The sequence below is a fragment of the Lagopus leucura genome, unplaced genomic scaffold (genome assembly GCF_019238085.1).
Source record: "Lagopus leucura isolate 7727_CA_CO unplaced genomic scaffold, USGS_WTPT01 Super-Scaffold_100028, whole genome shotgun sequence".
NCBI lineage: Eukaryota > Metazoa > Chordata > Aves > Galliformes > Phasianidae > Lagopus > Lagopus leucura.
Window position 1 is genome coordinate 989,230 of NW_024962279.1, and position 24,760 is coordinate 1,013,989.

Sequence of the window (24,760 nt, forward strand, 5' to 3'; positions counted from 1 at the left end):
ATCCCAATAGGATGTTCCAGACTTCACATCTCACTTCACGTAAAGTGCTTCTGGAATACAGCCTCTGCTGCACTTTCATAATTCACACTAGTGCCTGCAGAAGAAGAGATGAAGAGCAAAGACTTCTGTGTCAAAGCCTGTCTGACTGGGGGAAGGAAAAGCTTCCCATAGATACTGTAGTTCTCAGGTGGGAACAGAATAGCAGGGCTTGCCAAAGGTGGTTTCCAGCAGACACCTAATGAAACTGGTTCTGGAAGTGTCTACTGAACCCAAAGGGACTTCCTCCAGCATCATCTCCAGAGAGAGCACTGTTCTGGGATAGGATGCACTTTCAAGTGGCACAAAATGAGACATACAGAGGTGATACAGTCAGAATAACACCTTACAGCATTCTCTGCTTGGAGTTGGCAAAATTTCTCTTTATGTGTGCCAAATCTATTACATTTTATGCTTAGATACAGAACTACTACTGGAGTTCTGTGCATGGAGTTCCATGGAGAAAGCTTAGGTATTTAAAACTGCTCTCTTGTATTGGGCATCCAAGTTAGAAAAAAAAAAAAAAAAAAAAGGAAAAAATGCTTAGAACACCTCAAAATCCACTGTTTTCAGGATGTAATTTTTGCTTCTTCAGTCCTGCTAATAAGACTAAAGAAAAAAAAATATATATATATATATATACATATTTATATATATACACATATATGCTTCCAGGATATTCTGTTTTAACAAACTATTTTCCCTCCTGAGACTAAGTGCACTCACAGATATAGACATCATAGATGGAAGAGCAGGAGCTGACCTAAAGTAGCCTGTTAAAATGACCAAAACAAATGGCAAGGCGAACACTTGTGCATTGTGTAAGGAAAATACTGTAGGTGAGAGGAAGGAAAAAACACTTCAAAAATAGTACTTTGTAATCAAAGAAGCTTATGCTTCTCTTCCTCTCAGAATATTCTGGCATTAGCACTGCCTGTACATTTGCTTCTCTGTAATAATTTAATTGCTAACAAGATCAGAGAAAATGATTTATTCCACCCCCAGTCTTCCTACGTTTGTACGTCATCCTATGGGACATTGGCTTTCTGAATTGCTTTTGGCCATCTGATATTATATTACTGCAGCCTTCCTCAGAAGGAGCCAAGAAAAAAAAAAAAAAATAATTACATTAATCCTAGGAATCAAAGCTTATTGACTTTCCCTTGAGCTATAATACAAAAAGCTGGTTACAGAAGTTGCCAACTTATTTAATGATACCACCAACTTCTTTCTGAACTCATCAAAATGTCTTCTGAAAATATTCTCAAGTTGTTGATGTATAGCAATACATTATTAACTTCAGTTCATCTTAATGCTGAAGATAGTAACTCTACCTGCCTCTGTTCCTTCTACCTATTTGTGCCTAGCCAAACACTGAAAAACACTGTTAATGCAATAAAAAATCTCTTCAAATGTGTTCTGTATTGTTACCCCTTTTCATCTCTCTTATTCCCATCTTCTAGCTTGTAAAACTAGTCAAAAATTAAAGGGGGGGAAAAAAAAAAGCCAAACTAAAGCAGTGCTGTAGTAAAAAAGCAGTATAAATCGAAGTGAGATATTTTCTTTGCATCCTGACTCCCAAACACTGTAAGAATTTTAATGGAACTTCAGAGTATATCCAATACCACCTGAAATAGATGTGAATTTATGCCAGTCCTTCAAACAAAGAGTATTTGCCTTCAGTTAGTATTGACATGCACCTTCATTTCAAGAAGCATAAGTCAACCTGAAGCAAAAGTAAAAAGTATTAAAAATTTAAGATGGAAATGCTGAAATTGAAGCAGAAATTCGTATTTATTTCTCCAAAAGCCAAATCAAAGGTCAGACTTGATTTTGTTGTCCAAATTTGTGTCCACCACTTGATACACTTACGTAAGCATTTCTAAAACTCTGATTTAAATTGATTAGCTAAGCAAAATACTGGTAATCTGAATATGTCATTTTTATAGTAATGAAAGTAAGAAGGTTTACTTATATTTTAAATCACATATGTGAATCAGGGAAGGAATTTATACACTCTCAAGCTGAGCACAGAATACTGAGATCAGTAAAAAGAAGAATCAATTAGGTACTGTAACTTAGTTCTAACCATTAATGACAGCACATTTGAGAGGTGAAAAACGATGACATTTCATAACAAGGGCATGGCAAAAAGCCATCCTCGCTTTGTAGCACTGAATCCAAGCGTGATATTCACCACAATGAAGCCACTCCTCAGCACTCCACCTCACGGAAACCTCAGCCTACCTGAGCAAAGTCCTCTGGGCACAGAGGGACAGCCTTCTGGGAAAGCAGCAGGAACAAACTGCTAAGTTTCTGCCTTCTTTACTCATCTCAGCCTACTAAGAAGATTAGCATAGATTCCAACAAACTCTCCTTCCATTTGAAAATGAGGGGGAAAGACAATAATTAAAGACACAGAAGTGTGATGTAAGCTTAGAGATGATAAAAGGTTTCTGGAAAACTATTCAATGAAAAGGAATGTACAGTATTACTGTAGTGTTGCTGAATAGTCACTGAATTTTAGGGATAACAAAGCATTGCAGCTTTGATTTAAATGGCTGTAATTTTCTGCTTTTAAATCTGAAATACTATAACTTACAATACTACCATAGTATGATTATTTAGATATTAAACTTTGCCATTATACAAAAATGGCATCACATCCAGAATGGATGAGCTGGAATAATGGTGAAGTGCTGCATAAGTTATGAAAATTACACTTTAGATATAAATTGAAAATCTCATTGAATTAAGCCAGCTTTTTATGTTGACAGTATATAGTACGAGATACAAAATTAGTCTTCATTTGATTTCTATTCGGAGTTCAAAACAGCAATTTAAGCGCATGATAAAGAATGTCCTTTTTTAACATTGATTTGCATTAACCTTTTGTCAGCCTACCTAATTGAATTAGTTTAAAGGATGTCTAACATCTGCAGTGACATGTACTTTCCCTGTTGCTAATCCTAATGATCCTAAGAATTCTCTTGCCAGGGTGATGATGTATTTCAATGATTATTCTTGCAGAAATATTTACCCCTTGGTGGGTGGAAGCATAGTTAAATGAAATAAGTCTCTCCTTAAATTTTTCTGATCGCCTGGCCTCAATGCCCAGCCTTTTGATTCCAGGTTTGAGCTCAAAAGACTGCTGAAAGGTTCTACACATTACCTTCATCTTTATCCTGAGGGTACCACACAGGGAGTGGTTTTAACATGTCAAGTTTCCCTATTAAATATTCAAAGCCCTTTGCTAAATCTTAGCATCAGAAGAGGTTCCTAGTGACTTGAATTCTTTCCAGTTAGTTTTATGAACCTTCCAATAAGCAAATTTTTAATAACACTGAATCACAGGGGTTGCAAAGGACCTCAAGAGACCATCAAGTCCAATACTCCTGCTAAAGCAGGTACCCTACAATATGCACAGGCAGGCATCCAGATGGGTCTGGACTATTTCCTTTGGATGAAGACTTGATCATATAGATTTCATAGTGGACAATTCTGAAGTACATAAAAAATAAACAATTACAATGTGATGTAACTAACAAATACAAACAATTCCTTTACAAAATCCTCCATATGCTGATGCAAAGAGCCATCTGTTTTGTAGTGTAAGCAGAACATACTTAACCAGACCAATGAATGTTGCTGCTGATCTTCAAGTGCTAAAAAAAAACAACAAAAAAAAAACAAGCTAAAATAATGAATTCAATGATTAAAGTTTAATTTCAGATCAACTATGACTAAGTGGAATCCCTTTAAGTGTAATCTGAACTTCTTTTTACCATTTCTGCTCAGAAGCTAAGGCTTCAAGAGTATGGCACAGAGAGAATTCTTTGCACATTATATTCTCTCTAGAAAGTCAGGCATAACTGCATTTTTCATGTTTAGCCCAATGAACAAGCTTTGTTGTTCCTGTTGTTTTTTGGTGTTTTTTGTTTTTTTTCTCCACAAGTCTAAGAAGTTAGCCCTCAGCAAATGCAACCCAGGGCAAAAGGATTATGAGAAATACATCAGCATTTTGAACGGGCTTTAAAGCAATCTAATTATTAGCCACATGCTCCAATTTGTGAGAAACATAACAACCTAATAACCAGATTGTCACCAGACAGATAATGAAAAATATGTGCTAGCACTGAAATACTACATCTTTCTGTGCCATCTGCATTCTATGAAGTTCTGCTGATCTCTCACTTGGTTGACAGAGTATCAACTGAAATGGTCTTGTTATCAGTTCTTTAAAAAAAAGACATTTGAAAGGAAGGTGATAAGGTGATTTTAACTTAAGAATTACCTGTCTTATTTAAGGTTTGGCACTACAACGAACTGCTCCCTGAGAAAAGACTGGCACTTGGGTTTAAGTAGCATCTTTCAAAGCAGAATAATCCAGCATCTATTAGGTGTAGAATTTCAACTTTATAACTACATTATTTTAAATTACAATGTTTATGATGAGACAAAGTAAAACTCATTGATAAGACACAAAATATTAGTTACACATCTTTAAAACCTGAGGAACACATTATTCCTTAAGTTGTGCTTGTAGATTCACCTGATTCAAGTTAGCAGTTTGTAACACCATTAAACCACCTTCAGGAAAGCAAAAAATGTTTCCAATGATAACAGCTTACAAAGGTTAACTGTTTTATTTCACTCACAAAAAACAGTTCTGACTGATTACTACAAATGTTTCCACCTTACACAAGAAATACTGGTATAACAATGGAAAACTAATTCTGAAACAATGGCAATGTCTAGTATCCTCTGACTCCCCTAGATCAGAAAGAAGCATTACAGAATTTTAATTTTGGTAAAGTTCACATTTCGGGTAGTATAAAGCCGTTGTATTTTTTTCCTATTATGATATAGGGAATTTTTATGTTATACCATGCACCCACCAGGAAAACACGCTACCACATTAAGTAATCCATACCTAAATCCAAACACAAATTTAGCAGCTACCGGGTAGAAAACCTGTACAGCTCATGGCATGCAGCCAGAAAGGTATAATCCTCATTTTCAAGGTGTTGAAAACAATATTTGGAAATTTGAAGGACAATGCCCTGCTGGATTCTTGCAGCAAATTTACTGGTAAATATGAGCAATCAAAATTTTTCCAAGCACTTTTTCTGTACCAACATTCAGAGATCTGAATTAGCTCCTCCACAAAATGATAAAAACCACCAGCACTCATGGATGCTTTAAAAAAAAAAAAATATCACAATATGTATTTAAAATCCCTATAGTGCATGTGAAGTACAAAGAAATATCTGTACAGGCTTACAGGCACCTATATTTCACTCTTGGTAAAAATTCTTTGCTGTGTTTTTGAAAGGGAACAACATATATAACCTAATAGTGTCCTTGACAAAAGCCATTTTTCCATACTATCTACAACTCAAGACAAGACTCAGAACTCACCAGTCATAATCTGCGAATAAGAAATTAAAAACTGTGACCACAATATCACCTCAGCTGTATGTGAAGTATCTAAGACAACACAAGCAACTGAAAAATGACTCCATTCAGCTATTCAACTTAGGCATACAAAAACGTGCAGTAGCCAACACAAGCACTAAAGCTTAGCCACTACTACTTCATTTCCACTTCCTTTTGTAAGAATTCATCTTCCTCAACTCTGAAAAAACACCCACTGCAGAGTCACTGCTGCTAAGTTGGTGCTGAGCTACAAAGATACACAAAAACTTGAGAAATATCACGTTCCCTCCCCACCTTTAGGAACAACCCTGTTTGCAGCGTGAAAACCTTCTTCTCTCTCAAGCGCTCTATCTTAAGATCATTTTCTTTCTGTCCCAGTTATTTAAAACTATGTATTTGTTATCAAAGCACAGCAAAACTCCTATTTACCCATTTCTAATGCTTCTGTAAACCAGACACCATAGAGAGCCCTTGTGCAGCATTATTTTGTTTCATCTGCTAAATGGTGTGCTACCACTTGAATACTTTATCTTGAAACCAAAAGCTTCAGAAAAACACCCATTTAACAGGTACTAAATAAACAAGTACCGAAAAAGTGAAAAAAATGTAAAAGCTTGCCTTTCTAATTCAGTACAGCAAAAGAAAGACTCCTTTATTGTCTCATTTCAGAGACAATATATCAAAGGCAGAAAATGTTGGCTTTATAGCCATTGAAAATATGAAAGACAATGCTTGATTTAAGCAAAAGATTCAAAACTCATATTTACTGAGACTTGAGGAATAAAAGGAATAAAAAGATTTTCCCCTCTTCCCAGGAAATAGATTAGTTAGGCATGACATTTTTCCACTTCAGTGTTGCACACATTTATAAGCTTCGCTTTTGTAGCATTTATGAATTCAAACGGTGCTAGGGTTAAGCTGGAGGAAAGCAATTTGGCATGCTTGCTTCTGCTTTTATCAAAGAAAGCAAAAGCAGTCCACGAGGTCTGGACTGACCTTAAAGCAGAAGTGTTTATCAGGGGATTGCTAAGGACTTACCAATCGTGTTTGGCAAAAGGAAGCCTATATTTGATGACACTTGCACACAATGTGTCAATAATATGGCTGTTATTCTGTAAGTATTTTCTACATAAATAGCTTCTACATGTAAATTAAAAGGACAAATTAATGCTGTGTTTTACAGGAAGTTTCCAAAGTCAGCTACTTCCAAATTCAGAAAATTTACACACCAAAATTCAACCAGTGTGCTTCCATGCAATCATATTTATAGAAGAGCATGTGTATACATACATATATGTGTGTATGTATACATACTTATGCATGCACATATACATACACAAATACTTTACCACAGACAATTTCCCTAGGAAAATCAGGTACATGAGGGAGGTCATCCGGGAAAAAAAAGCATCTTCAAAGTACTGCAATCATGTAAAGGATGCAGACACTGAAAAGAATCTTTACTGAAATAAAAAGCAGATAAAGCGAACCAGATACAGAGAAATGGAAGCCAAGACTCTAAGCTGAACACAGTAAGGATTAACACATGCACATTTAATTTACAGGTCACCTATCACATGCAATGCAACAGGTGAGTGCCTGTTAATAACTATATTCAAACAGAAGTTGAGGCAGGTACAAACAGCTATAAACCTACACACCACTCCTGACACATACAAGAATACTTCTTTGCACCTCAAAAGTTTTCCTTTGAAAATACCACAAAAATCTGTTCCAATTTTTTTTTGCACATTCATCTACCTATAAGCAGCTTAACTGTGCATACAAACATTAAAAATCAATTTACCATGTCATTAAATAAAAACAGGCACAGAAAACTATCAAACCCATACAACACATTCATTTCTTCTGTATCACCCAAATCTGTTGTTTAACAAACGTTTCAACAGTAGATCAGTTAGTTACAATTCATGACAACACACGTCTATACTAGTTTAAATTTCACTGCATAATGTGACTGCCTCTCATTTCTAAATCATCCTTTTGTGCTGCAGACTCCTTTAATTATCACAGTTCTTTTCTGGGATACTGGAATTGCTATCACTGAACTGTGATATCAAAGTTCAACTTTTCCTAAGCTGACATCTGAAAAATATCAAAATGAAAGGAAGAACTTATTGAAACCAGAGGTGAGATCACGGGATGAAAATGAGTCTTTGCCACAGTGCTTAATGCATTATACACTCTTCTTTTTTCCTAAAAGGAAAAAAACCAAACCACCCATATATTTCCATTTTAAATACAAACCAAAGAACAACTAATTCTCCACAGAATGCTAAATTCTCTTCAGATACTAAAGTTACCAAGACACTTAGTATGTATTTCACTATCATCCTGAGTTACTTAAATTTCAGCGATTTATTCATAGAAATTATCGAGTACAGAGTGGGGCAAGGAGGGGGAATGAGATCTCTGCAATATTATATATCTTACCTTCAGCTTCCTGTAGAAATGCTACTATAGAGGCAAACCTCGTGTAAATTCAGAAGAACCACAGAAAATACCACTTTTAACATTTTTTCCCTACCCAGCACTATTGTACTAATGACCAGAAGCAAAACCAGTGCATTTATTTTTAAATACACCTAGCATGAATCTTTGCAAACATAACTACACCAGAATACCTCAACTACTGTGAACAAAGCCAAAGTCAGCAATCATTCCCTTAAAGATTCGGCCACCCTCAGCACATCAACTTTCTTTACACTTTCCCTCTAACCACTGCTCAGCAGTTTTGTATGATAGGAATGCCAGGTGGCTAAAGAAGTTGTCCTGTCAGCTTTATCTTTAATCCAAGAACTTTAGATCTGTGAATATAACAGCAAAGGATGTGTGGCAATGTTTGTCAACACAACACAACAAATGCCCTTATCTTTACAGTATCTTCTCCTTCCTCCACTCTGAGGCTACAAAGGCTTACAAAATAAATATTTGGAAGCAATTACTTATGTATCAATAAAAAGAGAAGTTACAGGGGAAGTATCCCGTACCTTTGTCAGTGAGACAACTAAGCAGAGCCAAAAAGATCAATTTGTACAAGCAAAACGTAAGCTAGAAAAGGGTTATCAAACAGATTAAACTGAAGTGACTTTTGACCAAACCAGTGAGCCTTTAAATTATACAGATGATGTCACTTATTATTAAATAGGCTAGCAACAAGTTTCATCAACAAACTGCCCTGTGGGCAGTTATTACATTCCCAGCCTTCAAGATGACCAACAGCCATGCTGGTGCTTTGTTAATGTTCTCAACTGTGTGGCTGCCATCTATAAAGACCAGGTGAAAGTAATTCAGCTGAATGCCCTCATCTCATTTTTCAAACCCAGGACATGGTATCCCATCTCATTTTTATTAGTCTTATTTTCACATTTTCCACACATTTTCTGAGTACAAAGATTTTTTTTGTGTGTTTTTTTCACAGCTTTCCAAGCCACTCACAGAGCTCATCAGCTGGAATGGCATCAGCCTTTCTACTCTATGATAGTCATATTGATTGCTATCTCCCAAAGGCATACTGTAATCATTTCATCAGCGATAGGGTTCTGGACAGATACACATTTTGACTTTCCCCTTAGATATGACAAATGCAGTCCTCACTGTTTCAGATCTTGTGCAATTCACCATGCATCCACTACCACAGGATGACGCTTCTACACTTCTGCAGTTGTGAAGCCCATGCATTTATATTTTTCTAATTCACACATCATACCTTCCAGAGCCCTTTTATTAGTTTATGATGACTCCTCCATGAAAGTATTAGTAGTGTATTCCTTTTGAGTAATTTTGCACAGCATCGCTTTGAATAAACTCAGTATTAATAACAGGCTTCTCCCCCAGTGCAGCGTACTTCATTCTTAAACATCAGAGCGTATTTCTGTTATGTGCCACACAGACACTATTTTATTTGAGGCCTGTCACAATTATTCTTCATAGAAAAAAAAAAAAAAAACAAGCCTAGCTGTGGTTGTTCCTTGTTAAGCCAGAATGTGACCACCTGCTTTTAACACCATGTTTCTACACTGATGCCTCAAATCATCATCATGGTAATTGTCTGTTTTCTAAGCAACCCTTGGTGTCCACCATCAATGAAGCTTTTTACTCTCATGACAAAGAAAGTATACCTTTTATCCATATAGGGACGTTTTAAGACACGCAGAATAGTCATGGGTAAGGTGCTGTGTTTATGGCAGCAATAGATAATCACATCATCAGCATGCTCTTTTAAATAAAAAAGTCATAGAACAATTTCACAGGTACTTCAACTCAAAATACTACACCCAGCAGCCTCAGCATTTCATACAGAGCCAGTTTGCTGAGACTACTGACTAAAAAAAATAAACTAACTCCAAGAGTAAAACAGAAAATCCATACCAGCATGGCACGATTAGTTTTCCATATTAAAATTATACTTGCAGTCAGTTTTGCACTTAAATTAGTTTGAGTTATTCTTAAATATCAGGCAAACACACATCTAATTAGATGCAAGTTGATGTAAATTTCAAAAGGCAATTCACAGCAGTATCTAAAAAAAAAGAGATGTAAAATAACCCAAGGATATGTCTTCTCTCTAAGAAGTCACAGCCTTGCAAGCATACCTTTGAACGTGCACATTTTGTCATTACAGTTACCAATATCAGCTGTACTGAGGAGCTATATATTTTTGAATGTATGTAGAGGAATGACATCTTAATGTAGGAGAAAAGTAGGCCAAAGCAGAAAGTTTTGTTTAAAAAAAAAAAAAATGTAACTACATGAATCATCTCATTATTGTAGGACCTGAAATTACTAAAAAAAAAAAAAAGTATTTTATGACTACTATACCATAGCTTAATGTATTTTAAAATTCAACCCATATTTTCCCCAAATACTTAATATCATCAATTATTTTAAAATATGTGAGCTACCAAACAGATTTTAAGGATACAAATTTATTATCAATATTCAAAGTTAAATATATTTATCTTCAGTGTTCCTGCAGGAAAAAATTCAATCAAAAAGCAGCATTTAGTACTTTAAAGACTAAGAAAAAAGAAATCTGCTAATTCAGAATGCAAAATCACGACCAGAAAAGCCTTAAGTGGTTTCTATAGACAAATACAAGGATCGATGAAACACTCACTTTCCAAATTTTACTCAGATAAGAGTTAAGCGGTGTATTACTGTAAAATGAAATATTTAGTTCAATGGAATTCCCATCAAAGTTGAATAGCCAAATTCAAGTGAACACAAATTGAAGCATTATGTATTTTCCTATAGCATTCAATTTAATTACCCTAAATGGAGTGTTACTACTGATTACTGTCTCTCAAGCTGAATAAGACCATTTGACAGTTACTCTGGAAAAAAGCATTTTAAAAAACCTATCACAAATTTGAAAGACTAGAAAAGAAATATCCCATATCCAGTTTGATATGGGAAAAAGTTTCAGCAACATTTACTAACCATCATGCTTAGTGCTTCTTTTGCCAATACTCTTAAAATGAAGAATGCTAATTGGTCAGTGCAAGAGTACAGCAGTCAGGTTGCTCACATATAAACTTCAAAGAGCAACCTGCACAAAATCAAGGCCATAACATCGCTCTCAGAGAACTTCAAAGAGCTTTGCGTTGAGATTACGCTAAGATTATTTGCCCTACAGCATACAAAATTCTCAGCTATGCTATTTTGGGAAAATATAACAACATCTCCACAGTTCACCCATTTCAAATGCTAAGGAAGTGCTCACCATGAAGATGCAGATGACTGTCACTGCCCTGCTGAACCATAAAATTGTATCTCTAATGTACAATGCTGAGGACAACTAAAAGAATTTCATTTTTCCTTTCAGATAAGGTAATCACAAGTCTTCCTTGGAAATTAATTTCCCATGTCATCCAAATCCTTCTATCTGTACCTGGGGATTCTGTTTTTTTTAAAATCACACACCTTTTAATTATTAGATGCAGCTTACACTTGCATCTCCAGAAATACAGTTAACCCCTGTTTCTCCAGCATTCTGTTTCACTCTGTTACCAGAGTGCGAGCATGCTGCCCAGTACACCGATAAGCAGGGAGCACAGGGAGTACTTTCTCCCCATTTCATTCAGCTAATAGAAATCTGAAGACTGCTCAGTGTGACAGATGAGCTATGTGAGCTAAAGCAACTTGTTCCGCTTGTCAGCCTCCAAGAGCCTACAGCAGTGAGATACAATTGTGATGACACCACAATCGCAGAACTGGGTCAAACATACGGTCACTTTAAAACAGAATGTCAAATACTCTTTCTACTTGAGAAATTTGATTCAGTGACACTAAAAGCTGTTAGATACCATTAGCTTTATATCTAGGTTCAAAATGAAACCGTTACTTTGACAGTATTTCAAGAAGCCTCTCGTGAACCCTACATCGCCATTAAAGCTTGCAGGAATCACAAACTGCCAAATAACGTTCACTGCTGCCCATGGGGATGAAGCACTTTAGGACCAGGACACTGCGCTGTGTTACACCAGGAGATCTGTGCCTTTGAAACAATACTTACATTATGGCTTCATAGATTAAGTGGATTAAAATCCTTACAGAATTTTGAAGATCAAACAGACAAAATTTAGAAAAAAAAAAGGAATAGAAAGGTAAAAACAACAGGTATCCCAGCTCATGCCTATACCTATTATTTAGTCCAAGCCAGAAATGAATCATTCTGTTGTTTATTTTTTTCTACTCCAGTGGAATAGAAAACATGCCACTCAAATATATGTATTTAAAGAGGACAAGTACTACTTAACAGCCCATTCAAATTATTTCCATGCACCTTTGAAGTCAATTTGTACTGTGTTGCAACAACGCAATATTTTCTCCATGTAACACTACCACGTGCACATTTCAAACTCTAAACAACTGCAGCACAGAGTTCATGCCATGGATGTATGTTTATAAAAGCAAATGTTAAAGTGAAGATGATTCTTGACATTACTCTCACATCAATCTTTAGAATTTTTGTTGAGTCACATACAAGCTCTTCAACGGAATGACTTGAGCTGAAATATATACGTACTGTAACTGTTGTCCAGAAATTCCAGAACATTTGAAAGGGAACAGCAGAAGTCTGGGGCACCAAAAGTAACTTCCTTCTTGGTATTTCACTAATTCGCATTGACACAAAAGGCAGCCCAAGTCAAGCTCAAACGATGGACTCTGCTTAAGCTCCAATTCCCAGCCTGCTGAAGTCCACAGCTGAAGTTGTAGTTGTATTGAATACATTGCATTGAAATATTTGTATATAAAATATATGCAGCAACATCTGAAATATCTCTGTTTTGCTTACATTCCATAAATGCCCATCTAGTTCTGCACAAACTTATTTCAAGAAAAATACTTCCAAGGAAAACTTATCATGGAGCTCCTCAAAGATGCATATTTCTGTGTAGTTCTAAACTTACATAATTTTTAAAAATAATTGCTGTTTACTTGCTTTGATTTTTAAATATATCTTTGATCTCATTCATTAATATTCATTAGTCTTCTGATGTTGGACTAACGAGAATCTTACGCATTTATGAGAAGCTATTTAAACAATGCTATCAGACAGGTTTTTCCTGATTTAGGTTTTTCATCAATACTGACAATACTCGATTCTTTGTATTCTCCAGTGTTTTCTTCGAGCTTCCTGAAACTATAGTTTAAATATTTCAAAACAAAGCAGAGCTCAATAAATGCATAACTATTTCTGTCAATGATAAGCACAGAATCCTTAATGGATAAAACAGCAGAAACACATTATATATGTGGACAGAATGAATAATGCTCATACTCAGAGTATAATTTACGTCCATGTTTTACATATATTATTTATGCTTATGATGGAACATCTCTGAAGCTACAAAGAACAACACAACCTCAACTCTTCAGCTTAAAGAATTTGCTTTGGGCCCAAAATCACACTACTGTCGCCAAACACAACACCAGCCACTCACAGGAGCATCACAGGCGCACTAAGAATAACACACACAAACTGATAGCTACTTGCCCTCTTGGCAATAAAAAAAATAAAGTTGTTTTCCTGTTTTGTTTCACCTGATAGCATTATATACAAACCAGAAGTTGAAAGCAGGAGTGTCCTGAGCGATATACCTGTTGTACATGCACTGCAAGTTACAAACACCCAATCCAAATGCAGATCTACACTAGAAGTAACTTTGGCAAAGCAGTCCTGTGCTACTTTCACTACGTATGCAAAGATAATGAAGATATGAAATACCATTCAAAGAAACAATGCTTCTTCAGAAGTAAGCATTCATGAAGTCAGCTCCAGTAATTCTCATTTCTTTGAGAAACTGAAATGACCTTTTCCTGAAATATCATTTTGGCTGAAGGACAGAAATGACCTCGCATAAGCGTCAATGGTAACCAAGCAGTGCCACCCACTCATTCACATGTGCTTCACTGGCACATGGATTTATCCTCTATTAGGAGCAGTCAATTACTGTGTGTCTGTTACTGTTCTTACCTTCTAGGTTCATTGCTATTTCCAAATTAAATCTTTAAGAACAAATGCAACATTTTAAAATTTATTATTATTATTCACAAAAATTCTGAGATAAAGCCACACCAATTTGAAGCTACCTGTTACTGCATTCTATCTAGAAATCACACAGAAGTATCCATTAGAAGTTTCTGAATGACAGTACCATAAACACACACCAGCAGTGAAGTGCACGATTATACCTTGTCTGCTACAGAATTCAGAACATTTGAGTACGCACACGTACACCAGATTTTTACACATGGAGAAGCAGTTGCTCTTGTCTCAGTTGGAAATAATAACAAAAAAAATCAAGAGAGCTAAGCATCCCCAGTTACAGGACTTCTGGTGTGTCTCACAGCACACTCAGAACCCAAGAGAACTGGAACCTACAAACAAGAACAAATATTCAGTGTTGTTATACATCAGAAAATTGGACAATTTCTCACTAGTATCAGAGTTGGATTATGTATAAAGCTATAGATGTTAATATGAATTGAGTTCTACATTACAGTACAACTTGGGAAAAGATAAGGAAATAAGTATTCAGGTTTTTTTAGACTCTAAGAATTAAGCAAGGTATTTACATAAACCACATGCTGTGGATAATCACCCATTTCTAATTCTGATTAAGTGCAACATCAGGTCTTATACACCATCCTCATAAAGGCTAAGTATGATTAGTCTCCTTCCAAAGAAAAATATTTTCTCACTCTACTCTTTCCTGCTTCCCGTTACCCTTGTTTCTCTGCACTGCCGTAACACTCAGCTGGACTAGGACTCAAGTTTAGCAAAATTGGGCACACAGGACAAAGTTTAGACACCTTACAGATGTAAGACTCTTCCTCCTCTAAACGTCTAGAAATATACACTTAACAGAGCCCACTTCCTTACTGATTGCTATTGGTTCTTGACTGAAAACTGCACTTAGTTATGCTCCACTGAGTCACGTATGAAACCTTCTGTGGTTATATTGTTCAACATGGCCATTAATAAGCAAGCCTTACAAATTCCAAGGGATTGCACCATCACTCTATTTTTTTTTTTTTATTTGTGGCAAAAGTTAAATTATGTGTATTCTGTAAGTGTGCTACACCAGAGAGGAAAAGTTACTCTGTCATATGAAGTCAAGAAACCAAAACAAAACTAGCTAAAATAATGCAGGCATTATCTAATTTTAAACAAAACATAATTACATTAATGCACTGTGATTTTATTTTAAAATGGATCTTGGCAATAAGTGAGCTTCACTACAAAAATAAAACTGATGGCAATAAAAAAAAGAAACAAAGGAAAACAATTTTTGTTAGTTCAAATGAAGCTAACAAGGGTTAGCAGCAGAAAAAACTACCTTCTTTAAATTCCAAAAAGAATCTCTTCTCCTGACCTTTCTAAAGCTCAAGATGCATACGTACACAGAATAAACAAAGTAATTTGAAAGCAAATTCACTGAATGCACCTGACCTTTGAAACAGCGCAGATAATTTTAATCAGATTTGCACAACGGCAGTCTCAGTTTTTTGGTAACAACGCAGATAAGAAAAATAACTAGTTAAGGAAAAAAGACAACATATAACCACAATCATGATATCTTTAACTTTTTTCTGGAGATAGACAACAATCTTAAGAATCTCAGAATCAGGAAAGATTCCTCTGCATTCCCCTGAGTATCCAGCCAGAGGCGCTCAATTCAGCTCTAGAGACAAAAGCCCTTTCTGACAGTTAAACAACTTTCTGTCAGATAAATCGAAGGACAGAAAACTGACAATAATTCACAGGTTAAAGAAAAAAATGTAAGTTACACAACCATATAAAAATATTGGTTTTGATCAGAGTGGCCAATAGTTCCCCCAGACCACTTAGTATACAGGAGGCAGTTCAAACATCTCTGGCTGATTAGCTTTGGTTTTCAGAGCTGAGGAGCAAAATCAAAATCCACAGTGACAATAATAACCTAGTGAGTAGCGCTGACAAGTTAGAAAAACCTCTACTGACAAAGAACACATTCTCAGAACCAAACACAAATTAGCTTTAGGTGAAGCTAGCTGACAATACTTTCATTTGTGGACAGATAAACGTTACAAGAGTTGCAAACAACTGACTTATCAGCATTTGGAAAATTAAACAAAGAAGCATCGCATTTCTTGCAAACCTTAAACTTACCTCAAGTTAGTTATGTGACTTCAAAATGAAGCATTCATATGGAAAGCTACAAATTTGTTCAGATTCAGAACACATAAGCTCCATCAGCAGTCATTCTGCACTGATGGTGACAAGGTTCCATTCAAGCTGGCAACCACAGCAATGAAGTCTAATACAACCAACAAAGGCGGTTTTGGACAACTGAGGTCTGACTTTAATTCTGACAAAAGAACAAAAGTGAGTAAAATAGAGAACCTCCTTAACTTAGTAGTTACCCAAAACTAAACTGCATTTGCTCAAGGATAGAGGTTTTTGTTCGTTTCAAATCATGCATTTCAACAGCACCAGTTCTGATTCTGTACTACTTGTCTTTAAAGCTTAACTTCTTTGCATTTACACGGAATTATTCAGTTTAACAAAGCACTTACATCTTAGAAGAATCATAAAAAAAAGTTCCAGAAAGCCCTTCTAACTGCATGAATTTGTAACTGATAGAGCAGATGCTTCCCTCCAGAATCAGCACTACCGCAGGGCTATCTATCTACCAGCAGCAACCTCAAACTGGTGTGTTGGGTCACTTCATCCACGCTCAGATCTTCGAAAGTGAACAGTCTAACATCTGACACAGCCTCTGAGAGGGTAAGCAGCAGAACAGAGTTTATAAACACTTGAAACAGGTGTTACTGAGAACTAAGAGACATTAAGGCCGGATCATGCATAAAGCAGTCCTCCAGAAATGGATTCTGCCATTTCTCTCTGTTGCTGATTCATTATTTGATTTTGCTGAATGCCAGCCAAATCTATTCTACGGCTACAATCATATTCCTCTTCTGCCAACTGTTTCGGTGTTCTTTTATCTCCTTTGTTCACAGTGGATTTTATCGTACAGCTTGTCTTTCGCCACAGCTATCTGATTTTCTCATCTGTTCCTAATAAGGAGTTTAATTTATTTAGCTTATCACAAAGGTTGAGAAGGGAGCTGATCACTGTGTACAGACACTTACCCAGACTGACAGTGTAAAGCATTCTGACCTTGCAGAGGCATACAGGACACAGCACCTCAAAAAGCACATTAAAGAAAATGAAACTTGAGTAAGGTCCGATTTCCAGAGAGCTTCACTTAAATTAGAATAAGCTGAAAAAATTCTATACAGCCATTGAAATAACTCATGGCTGTTGTTGCATTGCAGCTGATTAACATGCAATGAAATCTCATTTCTCATTAAAGTTTTGATCTCAGTTTTGTTCTGTTTGGATTTGAAGGAAGCCCTGTACCACAAACTTGCAGGTATCACTAATTATTACAGTTTCCACCTAGGAAAGCTCCAATTTATAAAATGCTCATCAGAGTTTGAGGAAAAAAAGGTTACTTCAATCATTCACATCAATAAAGGAAAGAAGTTTCTGTAAAAAGATGCAAAGAGATGAAACGCTCTCTTTCCAGGCCTGTTTTTCTGTTGGTCTTGATTTTTACATCTGTGGTGAAAGTGACTGAAGCCCCAACCTCTGCTGATTTGTAACATCCTTAGAAAAATAAGAAAAACCAATTAGGCATTGATTTTATGAGGAAGCAACATTAACAGTAACACCTACCTAATGAAAAAAATTAAGAGAAATACACTTGACTGTATACACACTATATAGATTCATTCCAATTCCGTGTCACAATAAATTCTCCTAAATTTTCTAGAAGTTTCAAATAAGAGGCTTCTTTTAGGAAGACTGAATATTTACAGTTGTGTGTATTTTAATAGATTTTTAGACAGGGCAATTCAAAAAGCATACTGAAGAAAAACTGTTTATTCACTCACAGTTTAGGCCACAGATCTGTCCATAATCCACCTAACTAGTTAAGCTTACAACACAGAAATTGTATAGCCTATCAGCAACGACTGCTAATAAAATATTTTTATTCTGAGCTCCAGTACTTGCAAAAAATCTGTCTCTGGTCATTTGTTAGGCAGAACCAAACTTAGCTGTTGGTATGTTGTCTATCCCTGTGTGTAGACCATTTTTTGAGGTCAACGTGCACTCTTCTTGTATATGGACAAACAACTGAAGTCTGCAGGTCAGAGAAAATCATGAATTTTCTGGAAATCACTTTTACAAAATATTGGAACATTAATGGTTTCACTTCTCCAACATTTTAAAAATGCATTACTTTGAACCTTTCAGAATTAAAAACATTAATGGGTTCAGAACTGCAAAGAACAGGGAAGTTTTATACTGTTCCACAGAGTAAAAAGTATAGAGCAAACACTTCCATATTGTAAAGCAAGAAAACTGCTGATCCTTTACATGACCACAACCCAGTTTGATGCTAGTGTTGAATAAAGCCAGTTTTGATGCAGTACGCATATGGTGAGAAGTCTGCAAAAAGCGCCTATAGAGAAATGGCAGCATTTCAGCTTCTCTACAACAGACCACAAGTATTTCAACTGTTGTTGAGAGCTATGAAGCTGCCACCTCTCAGTATAGAAACTAAGCAAGAGATTGAATTTGTATGCAGTCCACTTGGGATCACAGTCATACTCATTTAAATGAACGTGCTGATCTAAGGGAAGCACACACACAGGTACAGTTAAGCTAGAAGGCCTCATCACTTCTGCTGGAACAATGCCTGAGCAAAGCAGCACTTTCTCTGCTCTACTGCAGCGTACACCCAGTTCAGAGGATAAGAGGAACTCCCAGCTCTCCCAAGTTCCCTAGCACAATTTTCTGAGCTGTACGGAGATTCACCTAACTCAAGCAACTTCCACTTGTTTCTCCAGTCCTTGTAAACACCCATGCAGGCACGAAAGAGCTTTAATGCTTTTATTTTTTCTAATACTATCTTCACATCTGTATTTCAGTGCACTGGCAAAGAATGTTTAAATGCATTCCAAGCGTACCTCAACAGTGAGCATTGCACTAAAAAAAATACAAGAAAACACCTCCAAATTCATAGAAATAAACCTCTTTGCACATTGGCAAATTTCAAAACACCTGCCTATGTCTTTAGGCATATAAGTACTCTAAAAATATTTGTTTTCCTAAGAAAGCTCCTTCCCTTTATTTGCCTGTTCCTTTAAAAACAGCCATACTAAAATGCCCTACTTAGTCTGTGTTGAAGTGCAGCAACCTGACTTCAGAAAACGCAGGAAGATTTTTTGCACTCTGCCTCATGAACATCCAACCACAGTTAAATGTTTCCTATTTAAATCCAACACTTTTATGTAACAGATGAAAAGACTAACTCTCATTTTGTTACAGTCACAGATAGTAACTGTAGACTGCTCCAGAAGTAATGCCTCCTATTTTGTTATGTAGGCCCAGGACATTGCAGACAGATTTTGGTGGGGCAGCAGTAGGGGTTGCACCCTTCCACCCATAAGCGTGCAGGCTCTTGTTCATCACTGCAGAATGCATAAAGCCAACGGTAGTGACTATACTGAAAAACAGTCATTTGCAGCTGAGGATTTGCTCTATCAAACAGTGTTATTGTGCTTTTTGTATCTGTTGCCGTTTCCAGGAAAATAAATAGGAGGCATTACTTTCAGAATGACCTACATACAATGAACAAAGGATTACAGTCCAACTGCCAAGAACACCTCCTTCCCAAATTCAGTACACAGCAAATACAATGTATCTATAATTATTTATTATATGAAAAATCTCAATACTTACTATATTATACAGTTAACATCCATTATAATTAATAGCTTTAGAATATTTATTAGTTTATTGTGTAATAGTTCTTACCTAATAAACAAATGGCTACTCTCATACAAATGTGTAATGGTAACTGAACCAAAAATAGTAGTCAATCTACATACAGCAACAGTCCAAAAAAGCAATAATTTCATGAAGTAATATCACTGCTGCTACAAGATAAATTAAGTATCTCTTCAGTGAAAGCTGGCATAGACTGTGGTCTAAGGTCATGAAGTTTTCTACCGAATGCTGGGGAGGCTATTAACACTTGATTTAAGATGTGCACGTTTGTATTTTGACTTCCCCATAAATACACACACCTAATGTCTCAAATATGAATGCATATTTTCCTCAGCAAAGCACCTCCCTAAACAAAGCTGATGGAAGAGATGTTTAAACCTTATATTTGGACAAGCTCCTTTATGTCCTCTCCTCCTATTTCCTTCCAAAACTGGATGTTTTCAAGTAAAATTTGACCTGAAAACTCCTCCATAATGAATAAAATTCTGCTATTCTGAAATAGTATGCATCACAACTGTATCATTCTTAAATATTTAATAACAATACATACACTAAAAAGAGACTGGAAGCCTGAAATCATTAGATGTCCTCGCACAATAAAAAGGACGCATGTATTTCCCTGCAAGTGTAATTTCAAAATCCTTTCACATAAGAATCTAAAGACTTGTCAGCTTGGTTACTCTGCTGCTGTATATTAAATAAGCGTGTAATGAAGGTACAGGTTTTGATTCATTGAGATGCCAAAGATCATGGGTAAAGCATATGAAATTAATGAATGTTTTTGAAGGTGGAATATCAAGAAGGCAGTACAAATCAGGTACAGCATCAAACAGAACAAAATAATGACAAAAAGAAACCACAGAAAATCCAGCACCATTTCATTTTAGCGACTATTAAGAACAACAATAAAGCATAAATGTCATTTAAAACTGATTGCCCCATCCAAAAAAACTATCAAATACTTCACACACCATCAGTCCAGGGCATCACAACACTGTTCTTATTAACAGAACACCGATTTCCAGTCTTAATATAAACTGAATGAAAATTTGAGCCTTGTATGTTACCTAGTGCTTTCTAACATGCATTCATTGTCTCTGTTTTTCAGATAAGACTTGCACATTAATCCAGCACACCAGTTAAGATGGTACCTAATTTTCAGTACTTGCATAATGCCATTAAAGTGAACAGGACAAATAAGTCAGTATGCAGTGATTTCCCAATACCTTCCAAGGCCAATATCAGATCCTTAGAAACTTAAAGCCTTCACAAATCTGTGCAAATGCTAAGGATAAAAAAAATAAATGAAAAAAAATCTTCAGAAGAATTAATTTAAATGCTTTTGACTATTGCTACCCTAAGTCACAGTCTTATTTTGATCCAATAACAGGCAGCACTACTGCGCAAATACAGAAAATCTGTACTTTGGAATATTGATAGATGAAAGGAGCTCCTCAACTAGATGCATTACACTGCAAGTCTGGTGAGCTGTAACAGGAGTATTAGGTATCACTGGGAGAAAAACATATTCTGATTAACATCAAAAACTTCTAATTGCGAGACATAAATAAACATTTTCTCTATTTTGGACCACAAGATTACAAACAGCTCCTTTACCTACTCAGAAACAGTCTTTACTGCCATCCTGAACCACCTGCAGGAACCTACCTACCCTTTCTGAAGATAACCTCAGCCCTCCTGGTCCAATACTGAAGTATTGGTCCAACACCATTCACTGAAGTATTACATTTTACTGAATATGCCCTTAGGATCCATTTATGGTACAGGATTTCCCTTATAAGTGCCTGAATTATGAAGAGGAGACTTCTTTTAAGCAGCAAGTGTCCAATCTGTTCCTCGTAGACACACAGTCAAAATACACAGCTGTTAAATCTACTCCTGATTCGCCCCACCCCAACCTCCTTCATTAAGGACTGCTGCAGAAGCTCTTCCAGCTGCTGCGTCATTAATATACTGGCCTCTGAGACAGCAAGAAAACTGCTTTTACTCACCAGTAAAACCACATCAACTGGAGAGCCATAAACAGGACCAGTTCCAACTTGCAGAGACAACCAACAAAAGCATGGGAATCAAGTTCAACTAAAGCAAGTTGCAATTTTACTAGTAAAACTTAAAACTGATGAAGGTTGTGAAGCAGTTCCTTATATCCTCATTTTATACTTACTTTGGATGACCAAATATAATTCATTAAAAACTTCTCTAAGGTGTGCACCTTCTCCTACTGCTAATGGGAATAGCAAAGCAACAAAAATATGCAACCTTCTAAGAATAGTTGAAATGTAAGTGCAACGAATCCATGCTAAGATAAACAAGATGTTTAAGCTATAATTAAAACAAAAAAGATGATGATAATACAGATGATTGGGAATACAAATTAAAATCAGGTAAAAGAATGAACCATAATGCACAAAATAAAAACACTGCTTATAGACTGGCACCAAATTCATTGGGAATAAGAAGCTCCTATTTAAGAATAATTGTAATATTACAACTTGAGCTGTAGAAGTCAACGCAAGCTTTGTCACCAACTTAATAATCAATACTTGGGCCACTTAGCAGTAAACATTCCTGATTTGTTTGAAGCTGTTAATATGCACACATTCTATACACAGATCAGCTGACAAGGCTGAAAAGTGGCAATATTTTCAACTTTCTGAGAAAGGCAGTTACATCTACATGTGTAATTTTATGTATTTGTAATGGAAATAAATAAATCTGTTATCACAGCAGAGAAGAAAGAATGACATTCACAAAATTCAGTAATTCTATTTACTGCAAGTGCACAAAAGGATTCGTGTGACAGATGACAAAATGAATATGACAGGATTATACACTGTAACTGTGAAACTGCAAATCCTATAAAGTACACACACAGTTATAATATGCAAGACAAGGGGATAATCCTATTCCCAACCTGAAATTATATGAGTTGACCCAAGCCATTGTTTCCACTATCATTCCTGTATCTGCCAATTTTCCCAAAACGTAAAAGCATTAACTTGGTCACTAATAAAGTCAACAGAAGCTGCAAGCATAAAATTCCAAGGCTATCAACCTAAATTTCTGACTACTACACCAGCTTTACTTTAACACTCTTCTCACTGCAACTCACCTAGAGATACACACCTAATGGTGCTAACAGAATGACAGAAAGTTGAATGTCTGAAAAATTGACTCAACTAAAAAAAGCTTTTGTGTAAGAAATAAAAACAGAACAGGTAGGCTCTACAGTTTTTGGGTGTTGCTGTCTCTTCTGGGATTCCCCAAGGTTATAATAACAATATAGCATTAATACAAAGCGCATGTTTTGAAGAGCTTTAGTAAGAACTGACTAAAGAAGTGCTATACAGCAAATATTAAATGAAATTAACAGCGGTTCTGCCCAAACATTACCAACCCATCTTCAAAAGCAGGGGGAAAAAAAACACACACAAACCAAAGGAACACAGCTGAAGGTCTCCTAGTAAGTGCCAGAATTGACAACTGAACCAAATTCAGCTTTATGAGCACACCACACCTAGCACTCAAAGGCAGCAAAGCAATGTGCATGCATTTTCCAGCACACAGAATGCAACTTTTAAAAGCAGAAATGGTTCCCCACCATCACTCAAAGATTTAAGAACACTCAGAAAAATTAAAAATGCATTTGAGGGGAAATACAAACTCAGGTTATGAAATCAAGGCAGCTCCTATGTGCTGGAGATAACAGACATCCTGCCCTGAGGAAAAAGGTTAAGTGTTTCATGCACTTTTTCTACTAGGCATTTCTGTGACTCAATTTCAAATTAAGCAGCCGAGATCTCAGGACGTATTCCAGAATGTTTTATTTGAATCACTGACATCCAGCATACGGAAATAAGTTAATGAGAAACCTGCCTTCAGATAACACACTGTGTGCAGCTCTTCGAATTGTACTTCATATTCTCCTCTTTTTAACATCATCATCATTTAAAGTTATCTACAAACATTCCCAAAAGGGTCATTTAAAGTCATTTAAAGGGTCATTTTTCTCCTTTCTTCAGAGCAAGCGCAGCTTGCAGCTGACCACCTCTGAGCTGAACACCTCTCACAGTATCTTTTTTTTTTTTTTTTTTTTTTTTTTTTTTTTTTTTTTTTTTTTTTTCCTCCTACAAAAGGCAACTAAACTACTTTGCCCTCCCATCTCCCGTTAAGATTCCAGTCGTTTCTTCAGGGATTCATCACGAACTTGCAGAGCCGTGCCTCAGCCACGTGCCATCCTCCGGAGCACGAGGGGCTGCACGCACCTCACCCACCCCAGCCGCCCCACGCGAGGGGCTGTGCCCAGGCACCTGAGATTTCCCAGCCAGGAAACCAGTGCGAAACACATCCAAACAATTTCAGAGCGCCCAGCTCGGAGGAAAAAGGGGGAGAACAAGGGAGCGGAGAGGCAGCCCAGCGCGGGGCGGGTAACGCCGCAGGTGCAGCGCTCAGCCCTGAGAGTAACGGCACACAGAACAGCACGGCGCTTCCCACCCAGCTCCCAAGAGCAGCCGCCCCCTCCTCTTCCTCCTCTTCCTCCTCTTCCTCCTCCTCCTCCTTCTCCTCTCGCTGGAAAACACAGCAGCACCCGGAAGGAAATTAACACAAAATGGAGACTTACACTCCGTCTCCTAGCACGCATGCGTCACTCCGGCGGAAAGGGGTGTGCCGACGGCGGCTCGCAGCAGCTGAGGGGCGGGTCGGTGCTCGGCGGCCGCCGCGTGTGGTGTTTGGGCGGTGCGCGGTCCGTCAGGCTGACCAGGCGGCAGCCTCGTGCCCACCGCCTCGTGCCCGCCTGGGACTCAGCTGCGCGCGGAGCTGTTTGTGTGTAAAGATTCCTTCAAGGTGCGTGGGTGCCGCTCTTGACTTCTCGGAGCCCCGCCGTTGCGG

At 36.9% G+C, this 24,760-nt stretch overlaps 1 protein-coding gene across 2 annotated transcripts in view; it reads right to left on the reverse strand.

The window, feature by feature from the left end:
* The window catches only part of FHIT (fragile histidine triad diadenosine triphosphatase), a 508,608-nt gene extending 484,068 nt beyond the window's left edge, over positions 1–24,540 (reverse strand). Inside the window, exon 1 of one of the 2 annotated variants that reach the window (XM_042880939.1) lies at positions 24,492–24,540. Coding sequence is in view for 1 of the 2 variants with exons in the window: in XM_042880938.1 (XP_042736872.1) it covers positions 24,492–24,512 (21 nt within the window). In the remaining variant the exon portion in view is untranslated. The remainder of the gene's footprint in view (positions 1–24,491) is intronic. The other variant, XM_042880938.1, reaches the window with a different exon arrangement.
* Between the last annotated feature and the right edge of the window lie 220 nt (positions 24,541–24,760).